The 19027-nt window shown below is 38.6% G+C and overlaps 1 protein-coding gene across 1 annotated transcript; it reads right to left on the reverse strand.

Annotated features, from left to right (window-relative positions):
• Positions 1-783: 783 nt before the first annotated feature.
• On the reverse strand, positions 784-18642 carry LOC107799823 (uncharacterized). Its single transcript, XM_016622970.2, has 9 exons — positions 18460-18642; positions 17402-17714; positions 16691-16981; positions 10450-10698; positions 9724-9848; positions 4860-4958; positions 3652-4261; positions 1279-2147; positions 784-1229 (listed from the first exon to the last, which is right to left on the reverse strand). Exons 1-9 carry the CDS (start codon positions 18522-18524, stop codon positions 911-913), a joined length of 2940 nt encoding a protein of 979 aa, XP_016478456.2. The 5' UTR covers positions 18525-18642; the 3' UTR covers positions 784-910.
• Between the last annotated feature and the right edge of the window lie 385 nt (positions 18643-19027).

The following is a 19027-nucleotide window of genomic DNA, read 5'->3' on the forward strand; positions in this document are numbered from 1 at the left end:
CATGACTGGAAGGCAGTGTGCTATGCATGTGGTGTGGAAGTTATGCCATGTTCAGTGCACATGAATCAGTTGGCTTGAAGGCTGAAGGTGGGATAATTTAATGAGAATCATCTTCAGACAATGGCCAAGTGTTTTACTTGTTTGTAGGCCTTGGCATGTGCCAGGCACACCCCATGTAACTACTCCCTTTATAACAGCCATTGGCAACCCCTGTATGTATTTGTATTTTGTTGGCTAAAGCAAGTAACATATTGTGAGCTTTCCAATGTGAGTCTTTAAAATATTCTGCGAGAATAATAAAAAGGTTGAATGTTTTACTCGTAATTGTTGTGTGCTTTCGTTTACAAGTCTGAAAGTATTCTAAGTCCTAAACTGTGAGAGAAAACAAGTAAGGGTGAGTGGCTTGAGTGTTAGGCTACTGCCGTGCCGTGCCATTTGCGAAAAATTGGTTCTGTAACACCAAGAGAGTGTAATGTAAACAGTCTAACATGATCCATTTAAACATACTAGTACTAGCCAGTGGCAAAGCCACATGGTCATAAGGGTGGTCAACTAACCACCCTTCGTCGAAAAATTCCACTGTGTATATGGATATAACATTACGTTTTAGAGGTATATAACACATACTGAACACCATTTATCGAGAATTTTTTTCCACTTCTTTCAAATTTGAATACCTTTGGAAAAACTCCTAGCTTCACCACTGATACTAGCTAGAAGAACAAAAGGACAGTTAGAAAACATGGCAGCTGATTTAAGTAATTTATGCAACTAACAACAAACTTAGAAGCAATATAGTCTTCCACCCTATTGTTTTTTTTAAAAGCAATCAGAAACACAACATGATCTGTCTATGAATTACAACATCACGTTACATTTTTGACACTTTGGCTATTCTTGCAAATCTTTATTATCTCTTCAACAGCACTATAGCAGCATCAATCTCTTCTCCTCTTACAGACTTAAAATTCTCACTAATATCTCTAACTTTCTTCCTCAGATTTTCCCCATTTTTTCCACATATAACACCTCTAATAACTTGTGCTACCTCTTCTTTACCAACCTTCCCTTCGTCATCCTTCACTATCTCCACCGCTGCGCCAAGTTCAACCATCAACCTAGCATTTATAGGTTGATCAATATGCATTGGCATTGCTATAATAGGAACACTAAACTCTATACTTTCCATTACAGAATTCCAACCACAATGACTTACAAATCCTCCGATACTCGAATGGTTAAGAATTCTTTGTTGTTTGGTACCCAACCATTCACAACCTTTCCCTTATCTCCAATTTTTTCAAGAAAATCTTTAGGTAATAAGCGCTAGATTTTAGCTTCCTCCTCTCCTTGTGAAACCTTACAACCCATATGAAATTAACTTGGCTAAGTTCTAAACCAAATGCTATCTCTTCAAAATCTTCCTTACTCAATAAATACTCACTTCCAAACGAAACAAATACAGTTGAATGCTCATTTTTCGTTCCTAGCCAATCGATAAGATCATAATCATCATCTTCAGTACTCATAAGATCATGATCTTGGATTGGATAACCAGTAGGAACAACTTTCCAATGTGATAATTCGGTTATATAATCGATGTATTTAGCCTCGATTGCCCTAGACGTACTCATCAAAATGATTCTTTTCGAGTTTCCAATTTCAGCTAATAAAGGGTGGAGGAGCTTATCCTCAGGATCTTTCTCTTTAGTAGCTTGTTCCATAATTACTTGGAATTGTTGTTGCTCAATTTTACTCAAATAAAGGGCTGGAAATGGGAATTCAATGGATGAATTTTTGTGCGAATGCAAAACATGTGAAAGCGCAGCTGCACCAGAAGTCAAGAGCATTACTGCTGGAACGTTGTGTGAAAGGGTAGCAACTTCTTCTGCCCATGGAGGTAACATATCATAGATTACCAAATCGCGTTTAATTTTTTGTAATATTCTTGAGAATTCGGGTTTTGACATGTTAAATGCAATTCTGAGAGGGGAGCTGAGATGTGGTGGGAGGCCATTAGTTGTATGGTAAATAGGAGGAAACTCAGGTAATTGTGGTAGATGAAGTTCAACAAGATCAATTGAAAGAGAGTAATTTTGGGGGATTTTTTGCTTGATAAGATTAAGATTTATAGGTGTAGAACAAAGCTAGATATAAAAACCCTTGTCTATAAGTTTTTTGGCTATGTTTGTATGGAGATATATGACCATATGCTAACCATGGAAACATTAATACCCTCAAACTAGTAATATCTTGTAAATCCATGAAAATCTATCTTTTTCTTGGTTATAATTTTTGTGTATGATTATTTTGGGATATGGGGTAGGGTTGAAATATAAGAGAGACTAAGGGAAATGAGGACAAAATGACATGAAGTGAAGAGGGGCCTACTTTCTTGATAATGATATGAACTTTACAGTTAGGACTCTGCATTATTTATGGTAAAAAATATCTACCATATTAATTAGAGATAGAGTCGGTAAGGCGAGGCCAGAATTTGGAACTTGTGGATTCGAGATTCTAGTCCTTTTAATTATTCGATTCTAAATTAGTATTTTATACATATTCAAATTTGTTCATACGGGTGAAGTACACAAGTAGCCTTTAAAGTGGATGATCTTAATTTTTTGTCGATACTTTTTACTTTTGACCTTGAAATTCTGTCCATAGGGCAAGCGGGGTTCAAAATTAAAAACCACTGCAAAAAGTATTACTTCTATATTTTTGCAAGTTTTTGCATAAATACAAAATTTGGCCTGAAGCTACTATGTTCGACTAAACCCTGCACCATAAATATCACACGTTTGAAAAATTGCAGTGTTCAAGTAATATACACGTGGTCATCCAATGGTTGTAAAGTTTCAGTAATTTGGTGAATTGGTCCCCAGTCCCAAAAGCAATTTATTATATTGCCAAGATAGCTACACCTTACAAGGAAATTCAACTTTGAATATGAAATGTCAGATTCTTGTCCACTTGTTCACCAGCTATAAATGTCACACAGTGAAAATTCAATTTATAAACTTCAAAACTGACTAAAGTTGAAAGGATGGTTACTGCACCATGACATAGAATTGGAGAAATGTGAACAGCCAAACCACTAGAATAAAGATACATGATATCAAGAACATGCCTTACCTTCGCAAGCTAGGGGTAACGCCGAGTACACACTACTTTCCCCAAACTCTAGTTGTGTGATTACACCGAGTGTTTGCTGATATCATGAACATGAATACACAAGATAGAGGTAAGACTGTGTACACACGATCCTCCTCAAACCCACCTGTGGGATTACACTGGATGGTTATTGATATGAAGAACATGAAGACACATCACTGATGTCGACAACCTTTAGCTGGACATTGCTTGCTCTTCTTTTTTTTATAACTGTGGTGTCCGGACCAGCTTGCGCGCATCTCGACTTATTCCACATGATATCTGTTACCTCCCACCAGCAATAGGCTTGAACAGATGGGAAGAAATTGCTTGCTTTTCAAAGTTGAAATTTCATTTTCCTGGAGTCTCATATTTGCTTTAACATACAAAATGGAGGAGAAGTGTAATATAAACTAGGAAGACTACCAAGATTTACAAAATTTTCTAGGCTCATTTTGCATTACTTTCTTACGTCTGAGATGCACTACCACTAACTGTTAGTTGATCCAATTTTTCTCCTGACAAAATGCTCATTTTTGCATTATTGTCATCATCATAGTCTTCATTATCACCACTACCATCATCATCGTCATAGTCATCTTCGTCATCACTACTACCATCATCATCGTCATCGTCATAGTCGTCTTCATCATTATTATTGATGTAATTGGGAATTCTGTCAACTATCAGCTCGTTGGCGCATCCTGTAAGCTGCTTAGCTTCCATCTGTTCTTCCGACGTTTTTGCCAAGGACAAGAGAATGTTCTTTGCTTTTTGATCAGGAGATACCCCGGAAGATACCATCTCATTGAACCAAGCAACGGCACTGCCAAATTCCTTATTCCTACCATTCGCGTCCATGATTGTAGTGAAGATAGTTTGGTTAGCCTTGATACCATGGACCCGCATTTGTTCATATTTCTCCATCATCTTTTCGAGGTCATTTATTTTTGCATATCCCTTAATCAGTGTGCCGTATGTGACAACATTGGGCTCCAATCCATCCTGCTTTATTCTTCTGAAAAATTTCTCAGCACCCTCCATATCCGGTGCATTAATATAAGCAGATAGCATTGTTGTGTATGAGCAAAGGTCGGGGCTACATCTGCAGGGAAATACGGAAAATCAAAAGTCTACTTGAGAATGGATTCCTACGTTAGAGCAAAGGATCACATTGACAATTTCCCAAGTAATTGAGTCGGTGAATTTAATCCACCATGTATTTTACTTTTCCCCTTCCCTTTAATTGAGTGAGTCCGAGAATTTAATCCAAATATTGAGTCAGAGAGTTGGATCAAGTTCAGGATTTGAAAGGAAGACAATTTATATTATCCACCTCCATGCTTTGGCCAATAAGCGCTAAACCAGACAATGTTAGAGCAAAAGGTTTAAAAAAATGCATGTTTTCTCAGAAGTATTTGTTAGAAAAATATCTGTATGAGTTATTTTGGAAACTGGTTTGTTAGAAAACCGTCTGGATGAGTTAGGCGCATGAAGAATTTTTAATGTTGGATGCAAGATTCATCCGAAGTAAGCATCCTAGGAATTTGTTTGTGAGGATCATTGGACGACAAATTAAGTGAGGCAAAGTATAGGAAAATCAGGTGAGACCATCTGGTGCTGACAAACAGTGGAAAAAAGTTTTTTGAGTTAATAAAAATAATAGTTACGTTTTTTTCATGGAAATGCAAACAAAATGTCACCTGTCTCTTCGCATGCTTTTGAAGACATTTCGGGCTTGTTCGACCATTCCTGAGATTGCAAATGCATCTAGCAAGATGTTGTAAGATTTCTGTGTTGGCCTGAAAAAAGAGGTGCACACTTATACCCCTTGTAATTATAGGATAAGAGAAAGCAGTCACTGACTTCAAAGCATCCATAGCAAGATCACATCATCTGGGATGAAGACGGAGAACATATGTGTCTCTGAACTTAAGCTACTCTTGCTAAATAAGTAAAAACTTGGCTTAAACACATCTCTACTGCCAGATTTTGGTGCTTTCTAGCGGGAGCTAGCATCAGAAAATATCTTTGCAGAGAATAAAACCAATTCCATTGAAACAAGAAACCATAATTTAGATGATTATGTTTTCGTCAAGCACAAATGTCAACAAGAAAGTTAATTGGTGATCTTCTTTCTGAAAAGTGCACCTTCCCCTCAGGAGATAGAATTTGTGAAATAGTTAGTCATGTTTAGTGTCCCACATCGGGAAGTAGATAACTATTATTATGTAATTACTGTATATAAATAGGGTTGTACAACACTTTAATTAATAATAATATTTTTCTCCCGTGCATTCTCACATGGTATCAGAGCATTAGTGAAAAAAGATCGTTGTGCGTCATTCCAACGACATCCGGGAAAAAATAACTCAGTCACCGTGCAATTTTCCGATGACCTAAGTGACTGATTAGCGTCTATCTTATGTTTGGGGAGTGTTATGCACAAACCAGCACCACCAATAGATTCAGAAACCTCCGGCGACCAAACCCCAAAAAGGTTCTCCGGCGACAGACGCCCCACGCGCCTCCACGCGCCACCCAGATATGCGATTCCGCCGGCGCGTCGTGCGTGCTTCTCCGGCCATTTTTTGGCCCAGCTTCTTAAGGACAACCTATTCGCACATAAATTCCGAGTCCATTGGTACTATTTCCGACAGATTCCGACAACTTTCGAATTTTCCGGCGAGCTACAGTGATTTTTCCGGCATGAACAGTGATTCCCATAAAATTTCTGCTTTTTCCAGCACAATATTATAATGGCATTCGTATCAGAAGCCTTTAACTCACAATCCGTTGAATCCAATCCAGATGGTTTCTTTACCGGATTATATTGAGTTCCTTCAGTATAAAGCATGTAAACAGATATCTTCAGGGATAGCTTCCGTTGTTCGAACAGATAGTAGCGTGACTTGTGTCTCCCAATCTTCAACCTCTGAGTCTTGGGTCATTGATTCAGGTGCATCTAATCATATTTCTGGTAACAAATCTCTTTTCACTAGAATTTCATATTCTCAATCTCTTCCAGCAGTCACAATGGCCAATGGATCTCAAACCATGGCAACTGCAATAGATCAAGCAAGCCCACTTCCTTCCTTACCTTTAAATTCAGTCATTTATATTCCCAATAGTCCTTTTAATCTCATAGCCGTTAGTCGCTTAGCCAAATCACTTAAATGCGTTGTTTTATTTCTTGATGACCTTGTTTTTATACAGGAACGCAGTACGAGGCGAATCATTGGTACCGGACATGAATTAGATGGACTTTATTACCTTATCCTTGCAAAATCACATAGACTCGCATGTCTTCCTTCAATAACTTGTCTAGTTACCGATTCACCAGATTTATTACATAAACGGTTGGGACATCCCAGTTTGTCAAAACTTCATAAAATGGTACCTGATTTATCTCACTTGTCCACTTTAGAGTGTGAGTCATGTCAGCTCGGTAAGTATACCCGCTCCCATTTCCCTCGGCGTCTTGATAATAGAGCAGAGTCACCTTTTACTTTAGTTCATTCAGATGTTTGGGGTCCTAGTCGGGTCAGTTCTACTTTGGGATTCCGCTATTTTGTCAGTTTCATTGATGGTTATTCCAGGTGCACTTGGATATTTTTGATGAAAAATCGGTTTGAGTTGTTTTCTATTTTCCAAACCTTCCACGCTGAAATTCAAAATCAATTTGGAGTTTCTATCCGCACATTTCGTAGTGATAATGCCCTAAAGTATTTGTCTTCCCCATTTCAGCAGTTTATGAACTCTCATGGGATTATTCATCAAACATCTTGTCCGTACACATCATTAAAATGGGGTGGCTGAAAGAAAGAATAGACATCTTATTGAAACTGCTCGTACCCTACTCATACAATCTCATTCTCCGTTGCGTTTGGGATGCAGTTCCTACATCTTGCTATCTTATTAATCGTATGTCATCTTCAGCTATCCAGAACCAAGTTCCATTCTCTATCCTGTTTCCCCACTTACCTTTGTTCTCTCTTCCACCCCGTGTCTTTGGAAGCACGTGTTTTGTTCATAACCTTACTCCAGGAAAAGATAAGTTAGCTCCTCGTGCTCTTAAGTGTGTATTTCTGGGTTACTCGAGAAAGCAAAAGGGGTATCGATGATATTCTCCTGACCTCCAGCGGTATCTTATGTCTGCTGATGTTACCTTCTTTGAAACCCAATCATACTTCACAGGTCCAGGTAATCACTTAGATATTTCTGAGGTGCTACCAGTTTCATCTTTTGGAGATTAAGTCACTATCTCCTCATTCATCTTTCTCTACAACTCCAGCTCCACCACCTACTGCTCCAGTTGCAGCTCCACCACCTACTGCTCCAGTTCCACCACCTAGTCCAGTTCAACCTTCTGCAGCTCCACCACTCTTGACTTATCATCGTCGTCCACGTCCAGCATCAGGCCCAGGTGATTCACGTCCTGCATCAGATTCTGCACCTACTGCGGACTTGTCTCCTCTTAGTCAACCAATTGCACTCCGCAAAGGTGTACGATCCACTCTTAATCCTAATCCCCATTATGTCAGTTTAAGTTATCATCGTCCGTCATCACCTCATTATGCTTTTATATCATCTTTGTCCATTGTTTCTATCCCAAAGTCTACAGGTGAGGCACTATCTCATCCAGGATGGCGACATGCTATGATGGAGGAGATGTCTGCTTTACATGCGAGTGGCACTTGGGAGCTTGTTCCTCTTCCTTCAGGTAAGTCTACTGTTGATTGTCGTTGGGTTTATGTAGTTAAAGTCGGCCCGGATGGCCAGGTTGATCGTTTTAAGGCTCGTCTTGTTGCAAAAGGATACACTCAGATTTTTGGGCCCGATTACAGTGACACTTTCTCTCCCGTGGCTAAAGTAGCATTTGTTCGTCTCTTTTTGTCCATGGCTGCTATATGTCATTGGCTCTTTATCAGTTAGACATTAAGAATGCTTTTCTCCACGGTGATCTTGAGGAAGAAGTTTATATGGAGCAACCACCTAGTTTTGTTGCTCAGGGGGAGTCTAGTGGTCTTGTATGTCGATTGCGCAGGTCACTATATGGTTTGAAACAGTCCCCTCAAGCTTGGTTTGGTAAGTTCAGCACAGTTATCCAGGAGTTCGGCATGACTCGTAGTGAAGCTGATCACTCTGTGTTTTATCGGCATTCTGCTCCTAATCTGTGTATTTATCTAATGGTTTACGTTGATGATATTGTTATTACTGGCAATGATCAGGATGGTATTACTAATCTGAAGCAGCATCTCTTTCAGCACTTTCAGACTAAGGATCTGGGCAGATTGAAGTATTTTCTAGGTATTGAGGTCGCTCAGTCTAGCTCAGGTATTGTTATTTCACAGCGAAAGTATGCCTTAGACATTCATGAGGAGACTAGAATGATGGGTTGTAGACCTGTTGACACTCATATAGATCTGAATGCTAAGCTTCTGCCTGGACAGGGGAACCTCTTAAAGACCTACGAGATATAGGAGGTTGGTTGGCAAATTGAATTACCTCACAGTGACTAGACCTGATATTTCTTTCCCTGTGATAGTTACTGGGATGCAGTTGTTCGCATTCTTCGGTATATAAAGTCAGCTCCAGGCAAAGGGTTACTATTCGAGGATCGAGGCCACGAGCAGATTGTTGGGTACACAGATGCTGATTGGGCAGGATCACCTTCTGATAGACGTTCTACGTCTGGATATTGTGTTCTAGTAAGAGGTAATTTGGTCTCTTGGAAGAGCAAGAAACAGAATGTACTTGCTCGATCTAGCGTCGAAGCCGAATATCGGGCCATGGCTATGGCAACGTTTGAGTTAGTTTGGATCAAGCAGTTGCTCAAGGAGTTGAAGTTCGGAGAAATCAGCAAGATGGAACTGGTGTGTGATAATCAAGCTGCTCTTCATATTGCGTCAAATCTGGTGTTCCATGAGAGGACTAAACACATTGAGATCGACTGTCACTTTGTCATAGAAAAGATACTCTCAGGAGATATTGTTACAAAGTTTGTAAAGTCGAATGATCAGCTAGCAGATATTTTCACTAAGTCTCTTACTGGTTCTCGTATTAGTTGCATCTGTAACAAGCTCGGTACATATGATTTATACGCACCGGCTTTGGGGGAGTGTGAAGTAGTTAGTCATGTTTAGTGTCCCACTGAATTTTCATCTCATCTTTCAATGTGCAACGATAATCAATTTAATTTCTTTCCAATTATTGGGACAAAGAAAATGTATAAGGTATGTTCAACTTGCTTTCACTAGTTGATGAAATGGCACATTTTTAAGTAACTGATTATATGGGGTATCTTATGTAGAGAATCATGTTTTAATGTGTCTACTTCTTGAAATACCTCTTGTATACACGAGCTTCCCAATATTAATATAAATATTTACCTTATCCGGAAAAAAAAAGATCAAAAAATGAATCGAAGGCACAAAGTGAACTGCACGCACTACTGTCTCCCCTCACCCAACAGAAGGGAGAGAAAACAAGAGAAAGAAGGAAGCTGTGGGAAAGGAAAACAATGTTAAAAATCTTGGATAACCAGTGGAGTAAAGAACTAAGTACCTGACACCAGCATCAAGCATTTCCTCAAAAACAGCGAGTGCCTCCTCTTCTCTTCTAGCCTTTCCATATGCACTAATGAGCAGGGCATAGCTAACAACATCAGGCCGAAGACCAGCTCTTTGCATCTAAAATTAGGCATTTGCTTCAATTTGCTAATCAAGTCATTATAAATACAAAATTAAAAGCACACAAGTGATTAACCCCAAATGTAAAACTGCCTTGTCGACAAAGCTTAAAATGACGTGCAAATGCATAAAGCCATTCCGTGCGCCCATGATTTTCAAAAGCAAACACGAAACAATAACTAAAACAGACAAATAATACTACAAATAATCTTGCAAATAAAGTCTCACCTTAGAAGAAATTAACAAGAATATAAGGTTTTTAAAAGGCCTCTCTACCCTTCGGGGTAGGGGTAAGGTCTGCGTACATATTACCCTCCCCAGACCCCACGTGTGGGATTATACTGGGTTGTTGTTGTTGTTGTTGTATAAGGTTTTTAAAAGAACACTAACATCTCAAATTAAAATGCAGTGTAATACTACTGCATCAAGGAGTAATACAGAGAACTAATGCTAACTGCTAAGAGAAACAAACCTATACTAGAATAAAAACATTTTTTTGATACGAAGAGATATAATATAACAGGCGCTTAAGGAGTTGTTCAGCATACTTAATTACCATTTGTTGAACAAATCAGAACCTAATAAATAATTTGCAAGTTACCTGATCATAAATGTTCGCAACCTCCTTGTAGTTAGTCTCAAACGACATCAAACTGTTGTAAGTAACCGTATTTTGTGGAATTCCTCGCTCGGCCATCAAAGAAAACAGCTGACGAGCTTTCTCATATTTCCCAGCCTTCTTATACATATAGATCATCATGTGGAACATTTTCTGATCTGGTTTTAGCGGAGGTGCATCCATGTCCATAAGAGCTTCAAAGACTTCTTGAGCTTCATCAAATTTGTCACCCTGTATTAACCCCTTCATTAGCAAGGAACTTTATATAAATGAATAAAGGAACTATTGTTTTTCCTTGGATTTTTGAGTTAAGTTAAAACATCTTTTATCCCACATAAGCACAGCAAGTTGAACTAATGCTTTGACGCTTGCAGATAGCCAGATATGGTTTCTCTAAAAATAGAATGCTTTAAAACCACAACAAATCGTAGATTGAGAGCAGACTAAGAGTCTATAGTTATCAAAGAAACAGCATTCGACTAATATATTTTCTCAATCTTCTTGATTTTTTATTGCTAGTTAAGCATAAGCGTGCTCAGGTTCAGTTTGGTCAATTTTTTCCTGTATTCTATTACCAAACCAGTACCAGCAGCTTTCCAAAACGAAGCAAGGGTTTCAGAAACAATTTCTTTTGGTTTTGGAGGCACCATTTCAGTTTGACTTGGTGTAGTGGGTTTACAACTATCTTTTTCTCTCCCCCAATTAATTACATTTAGAAAATAGGTACAACAGCTACTACTACCACTACTAATAAGTACCAATTTCCTGCTTGAAACTTCATCTTTTTCCAGTAAATACTCATTAAAAAGAGTTCTTTGATGGTCTTTATCAACTTCCCTAAATTAAGGAAATCCATCAATTCATAAACTTTCGTTTAATCACTATGCTTTTTCATTTTCTTGGAAAATCATTTTCCAGTACTTGGTCGGCTACAAAAGTATGTAACAAATGGTAATGGTACAAGGTCTACCTCGTCCCATTTTATCACTTTCAATCATGACATTGTCGCTCCTATGAACCTGTGAGAATGCACGGGAGAAAATATTATTAATTGATATTCTATGTTACAATGAGCCCTATTTATATGTATACATAACACATAACCTACTCCTATTACATAAGGGACTAGGACTAATTACATATATTCACATAACTATTCTAACACTCCCCCTCAAGCTGGTGCATATAAATCATATGTACCGAGCTTGTTACATATGTAGTTAATACGAGGACCAGTGAGGGACTTGGTGAAAATATCTGCAAGCTGATCATTCCACTTCATAAACTTTGTAGCAATATCTCCCGAGAGTATCTTTTCTCTAACAAAGTGACAGTCAATCTCAATGTATTTAGTTCTCTCAGGGAACACTGGATTTGAAGCAATATGAAGTGCAACTTGATTATTACACACAAGTCCCATCTGATTAATCTCACCAAATTTCAACTCCACAAGTAACTGTTTGATCCAAATTAGCTCACATGTCGCCATAGCCATTGCTCGATATTCTACTTCTGCACTAGACCAAGCAACCACATTCTATTTCTTGCTCTTCCAAGATACCAAATTTCCTCCTATTAAGACACAATATCCAGACGTAGAACGTCTATCAGAAGGTGATCCTGCCCAATCAACATCTGAGTATCCAACGATCTGCTCATGGCCCGATCCTCAAACAATAAACCTTTGTCTGGAGCTAATTTTCTATACCGAAGAATGCGGACAACTGCATCCCAGTGACTATCACAGGGAGAATCCATAAACTGACTCACAACACTCACAGGAAAGGAAATGTCAGGTCTAGTCACTGTGAGGTAATTTAATTTACCAACCAACCGCCTATATCTTGCAAGATCGCTAAGAGGCTCCCCCTGTCCTGGCAGAAGTTTAGAATTCGGATCCATCAGAGTGTCAACAGGTCTACAACCCGTCATTCCTGTCTCCTCAAGAATATCTAAGGCATACTTCCGTTGTGAGATCACAATACCAGAGCTAGACTGAGCGACCTCAATACCCAGAAAATACTTTAATCTGCCCAGATCCTTAGTTTGAAAATGCTGAAAGAGATGTTGCTTCAACTTACTAATACCATCTTGATCATTGCTGGTAATAACAATATCGTCAACATAAACAACCAGATAAATACAGAGATTTGAAGCAGAATGCCGATAAAACATAGAGTGATCAGTTTCACTACGAGTCATGCCAAACTCCTGAATAACTGTGTTGAACTTACCAAACCAGGCTCGAGGAGATTGCTTTAGACCATAGAGGGACTGGCGCAACCGACATACAAGGCCACTAGGCTCCCCCTGAGCAACAAAACCAGGTGGTTGCTCCATATAAACCTCATCCTCAAGGTCACCGTGAAGAAAAACATCCTTAATGTCCAACTGATAGAGAGGCCAATGGCGAACAACGGCCATGGATAGAAAAAGGCGGACTGATGCTATTTTAGCCACGGGAGAGAAACTATCACTGTAATCGAATTCAAATATCTGGGTATACCCTTTGGCATCAAGACGAGCCTTAAGTCGATCAACCTGGCCATCTGGACCAACTTTGACGGCATACACCCAACGACAACCAACAGTCGATTTACCCGAAAAAAGAGGAACAAGCTCCCAGGTACCACTCGTATATAAAGCAGACATATCGCCAATCATAGCATGTCGCCACCCGGGATGAGACAGGGCTTCACTTGTAGACTTAGGGATGGAAACACAGGACAAAGATGATACAAATGCTCAATGGGATGATGACAGACGATGGTAACTTAAACCGACATAATGAGGATTAGGATTAAGTGTGGACCGTATACCTTTTCGTAGTGCAATCGGTTGACTAAAAAGATACAAGTCCGCAGTATTAGCAGGGTCAGGTGCAGGACGTGAATCAGCTGGACCTGATGCTGGGTGCGGATAAGTCAGGGGTGGTGGAGCTGTAGAAGGTTGAACTAGACTAGGTGGTGGCACTGGAGCTATAGTTGGTGGAGCTGGACTAGGTGGTGGCACTGGAGCTATAGATGGTGGAGCTGCAACTGGAGCTGTAGGTGTGGAGCTGCAATTGGAGCTATGGAGGAAGATGAATGGGAGATAGTGACTGAATCTCCAAAAGACGAAACTGGTAGCACTTCAGAAATATCTAAGTGATTATCTGGACCTGCGAAGTATGATTGGGTTTCAAAGAAGGTAACATCAGCAGACATAAGATACCACTGGAGGTCAGGAGAATAGCACCGATATCCCTTTTGCGTTCTCGAGTAACCCATAAATACGCATTTAAGAGCACGAGGAGCTAACTTATTTTTCCTGGAGTGAGGTTATGAACAAAACACGTGCTCCCAAAAACACGGGGTGGAAGAGAGAACAAAGGTAAGTGGGGAATCAGGACAGAGAATGGAACTTGATTCTGGATGGTTGAAGATGGCATACGATTAATAAGTAGCAAGATGTAAGAACTGCATCCCCCAAAAACGCAGCGGAACATGAGATTGTATGAGTAGGGTACGAGCAGTTTCAACAAGATGTCTATTCTTTCTTTCAGCTACCCCGTTTTGTTGGGATGTGTACGGACAAGATGTTTGATGAATAATCCTATGGGAGTTCATAACTGCTGAAATGGGGAAGACAAATACTCTAGGGCATTATCACTACGAAATGTGCGGATAGAAACCCCAAATTAATTTTGAATTTCAGCGTGGAAGGTCTGGAAAATACAAAACAACTCAGATTGATTTTTCATCAAAAATATCCAAGTGCACCAGGAATAATCATCAATGAAACTGACAAAGTAGCGGAATCCCAAGGTAGAACTGACCCGACTAGGACCCCAAACATCTGAATGGACTAAAGTAAAAGGTGATTATGCTCGATTAACAAGACACTGCGGGAAATGGGAGCGGGTATGCTTACCGAGCTGACATGACTCACACTCTAGAGTGGACAAGTGAGATAAGTCAGGTACCATTTTCTGAAGTTTTGACAAACTGGATGTCCCAACCGTTTATGTAATAAATCTGATGAATCAGTAGCGGGACAAGTTGTTGAAGAAAGACAAGATGTGAGTCCATGTTATTTTGCAAGGATAAGGTAATAAAGTCCATCTGATTCACGTCAGGTACCAATGATCCGCCCTGTACTGCATTCTTGAATAAAAACAAGGTCATCAAGAAATAAAACAGCAGATTTAAGTGATTTGGCTAAGTGACTAATGGTTATGAGATTAAAAGGACTATCGGGAACATAAAGAACTGAGTCTAAAGGTAAGGAAAGAAGTGGGCATGCTTGACCTATTGCAGTTGTCGTGGTTTGAGACTCATTGGCCACTGTGACTGTTGGAAGAGATTGAGAATATGAAATAGTAGTAAAAAGAGATTTGTTACCAAAAATATGATCAGATGCACCTGAATCAATGACCCAAGACTCAGAGGTTGAAGATTGTGAGACACAAGTCACGCTACTATCTGTTTGAACAACGGAAGCTATCCCTGAAAATGTCTGTTTACATGCTTTGTACTGAAGGAACTCAATATAATCCGGTAAAGAAACCATCTGGATTAGATTCAATGCATTGGATCCAACGGATTGTGAGTTAAAGGCTTCTGATACGAATGCCATTATAATATTGTGCCGAAAAAAAGCAGAAATTTTCAAGGAATTACTGTTCTGGCCGGAAAAATCTCAAAGTGCTCGGAATAAAAAGAAAACAGTATGGGCCTGGTCGGAATTACTAGAAGATAAGACTGTCCTGAAGAAATTTTCCAAAAAGATGGCCGAAACACTGTTCACGTACCGACGCGTGGGTCTGACGCGCCGCCGGCGTCAGAAGCTCTAAAGGCGCGTGAGAGCGCGTGGACGGGTTCTGCAGGTGTGGTTTTCTGGGGTTTGGTCGCCTAAGAAATCCGCACTTGCTGGTGATGTTATTTTTCGTAAAAAACCCACTGGAGAAGGGATTTTGCAAAAAACAACCTAAAAGTCACCGGAAAAAAGGTACGGTGACTGTCCCGGACTCGCTGGTAACTGCACAGCGGGGATTTCTCACTAGTTGTTCTGATACCATGTGAGAATGTATGGGAGAAAATATTATTAATTGATATTCTATGTTACAATGAGCCCTATTTATATGTATACATAACACATAACCTACTCCTATTACATAAGGGACTAGGACTAATTACATATATTCACATAATTACCAATTCCATTTGAATGACTCTAGTAACTAAGCAAGTTTTAGCAAGGGAACAAACAACAATAGTCAAATATAATATAAGAAACAAATTTAGAAAGACTAGAATCTACGGATATTGTTCAGAAGAAGGAGAGACTTTTTTAAAAGCAGAAGTCAAAGGAAGTAAACAACAGATCTTGCAAATATGCTCTATAATATGACCTTTTATTTCTCTCTTCTCTAATTAGTATTGTCATTGTTTACATCATTAATTGTGGATTTGGAGAAGCACAAGAGACAAAAAGTCTAGTCAACATCTGCATCTTGAAGTGTTTCTTTCAACTGCTATATCAGATCCCCCGAATTAGTCTATTTGGCATAAATGAAATGTCCAGATCAAAATCTCTACTATCTAAAGATTCATACAAAAATATCATTAATGGTCCTTTTCTAAAAAATAATTTTCGGAATATCACTAACGGTCTTGACCTGGAGCTTCAGCCAAATGCACAAATCTTAAGTAAGAATCATTACCAAGCAGCATACTTACCACAAATCTAAAGTCAGAATCATTACCATTTTATCAAACTTTTCTTCTCATCCTATCACATAATAGTCAAGGAACTTATGCAGTGGACCCTTTGCCTAGAAAACAAAAAGATGATTGCAGCAATTGTTATTAATTCGATTCCATTACGTAGCTTTGGCATGCAAGATAGAACATGAAGTTCATGATTCTGTCATTCCAAAGCAAAGCACCATACCAGCCATTGTATGATACAAATGCTCTTCTCCACCACAACAAGCAGGCTTAAAAGTAAACAGTCTGATCACAAGTATTTATGTTTACAACTCCACACTCAACATATAATAGCCTACTACCGAGTCCCACGACATGCTCAATTCAATTGACAAGAAAATTTTATTTTTACAACAGTAAACAGAAAATCAAAATTTCATTGTTGTGTTCAGCATTTATCATTCGCCTTCTTATATCTTTAATAATTGAGCTCCTAAGTCTATCTACTTCCGTTATATTGTTTGCTACATTACCTCAACAAAGATTTTGAGAATGATTTGGTATGTAATAGCAGAAGGTTCAGGGCCTGAGGTTTGCATTCTCCGAAATATCGCTTCTGCCTTACTGTATTGACCTCCTTTTCCATATGCCTCCATCAGAGCAGTGTGAGATATCACATTCGGGGAATAGCCCTTCTTATTCATGTAGCCTAAAAGGCTTTCAGCTTTACTGAATTCCCCTTCCTTCCCGTAGGCCGTAATAAGCATCAGAAAGTCCATTTCATTAAAATCCCACCAGTGTTGAGTTTGAAGCCATTCAAGAATCTAGTGGAAACAACAGATTAGACTACAAATAATCGAGATATACATAGATGAGTACTGGCTAAAGCATGCAGAAATGGGAGAGAACTGATGTACAAACTTAAATGCCAATTAACTGATTTTCAAATTTATTTAAGAGGATGAAAAGAAAAATCAACAGAGTACAAGAACACAAATATCCTTGAGATTCAACATAATAATTGAGCAACTGATTTTAGAAACCAAATCTATTTGGTAAAACAAAGATTCTACGAAACCCCAACTTCTTAGCAGAAAAAGGAAAATCCCAGATACCCTGCACTACAGAAATCAGAAATCCAATTGAATATCACCAGATTAAACCTAACCCTCAGAATCCACACCACATATGGGGAAAAAGATTTTCTTTGAGAAAAAATTGAATGCAGAGAGTACAGTCCATACCTCACTAACAAGGTTCCACTTCTTAAGCTGTTTAAATCGAACCAAGCTTCCAAGAACAAGGTCCTTGGGAAGACCCTGGTTCTTGGACCTCTGGCTTCTCAGCACCGAAACAGCAGAACCAGTTTCTTCAATTTCATTCATCATCTTTCTCCAGTTTTTCTGGTCTGCTTCGTCCTCGGCACTCTTGAAAACCTCTACTTTCTTCCTCTTCTGCATGAACTTTCTCGGCGCCAGCATGCCTTGACACACCACTTCTGCTCTTTTACATATTTTAACATTTGTATCCAATAAATTCCCACCACTATTTGATTTACTGCATGAGAAATGACGGTTTTGCTAAGCACAAGTTCACAACATGGAATTAAATCAAATTTGCAAAGACAAACCTTCAAATTCAATATTGTCATACATGGAGTTGTGAATGGTAACAAGTCATATATGTACCAAAATAATAGAAACTACAAAAACCTAACATTTCTTTCTTCTTTCTCTCCTACTCTACTTACATTTTTTTTTTACCATCTCTCTTTTTGTGGTATTTCCTGGCAGTAAAATAAAGCTAACAGCTAAAAGAACCATCAGGTATATGATTCAAGAACCAGCTAACACACCTATTCTGATTCAATAAAGCTATAACTTGGCATTCCCCGCGTCCAAGTATTACTTTTTCGAGGCAGGCAAATTATTGGACAGGGAATTTTGTTAAACACCACACTGTAAGCAGATAAAATCATGAAATAAATCATTTACCCCAAAAATGTTCAAAGATAAGATTTTGGCCTATTTAACATTTCTCAACTACTATTTCATATCAATCGAATTCTAAACAGCAAACAAGACCCAGAACATCAAAGAAAAAAAGAAAAAAAGGGAGATATTCAGTGTTCTCTATACACCTAGCATGAACAGTTCTTAAATAAGAAAATTCCCAAATTGGTAACCCAATAAATACCGTTCTGACATAAAAGATGTGATCTTTGTACAATATCAAGCACAAAATATAGTTCTTTAAGCAAAAAATAAAAATAAAAATAATTTTAAAAAAACAGTGAGAAAACCTCCAGAGGGAAGAAGAGGGAGCTGAAATGAATGGTTTGAGGAAAATCATCATTGTTTGAGGCATTTCCTTCCACTTTTGACAATTGCTTCTGCTTTTGCTTTGGCTGCACTAGCTCACTGCAATCCTCATGGAGTTGAAGATTTGAATAATCTTTTCAGATATTTCTTCCTTTTGTTTTACCATTTTCTCTTTTTCTTATTTTTTTTCTTTTAATATTACACTAATAACCTATTTGGCCACGCTTCAAAAATCTAACTTATTTTTAGACGTGTTTTTTCTCAAAAGTATTTTTTTCAACGATACGGTGAGAAACAGATTGTGTTTGGCTAATTAATATAAAAAACAAGCTTAACAAGTGCTTCTAAGCGTATTTTTATCAAAAGCACTTTTTTGAGAAGAAACTACAATTTTCTACTTATCCAAAACTGCTTCTGCTTCTACTCAAAGCACTTTTTTTCTTCGAAAAATTTGACAAAATACTTCAAGCTTTAAAAAAAATACTTTAAAAAAAATGTTCTTGAATTTTGAGAAGCTTGGCCAAACAGGTTACAAGTATTATATGTAGG

The sequence above is a fragment of the Nicotiana tabacum genome, chromosome 10, assembly GCF_000715075.1.
Source record: "Nicotiana tabacum cultivar K326 chromosome 10, ASM71507v2, whole genome shotgun sequence".
Lineage (NCBI taxonomy): Eukaryota > Viridiplantae > Streptophyta > Magnoliopsida > Solanales > Solanaceae > Nicotiana > Nicotiana tabacum.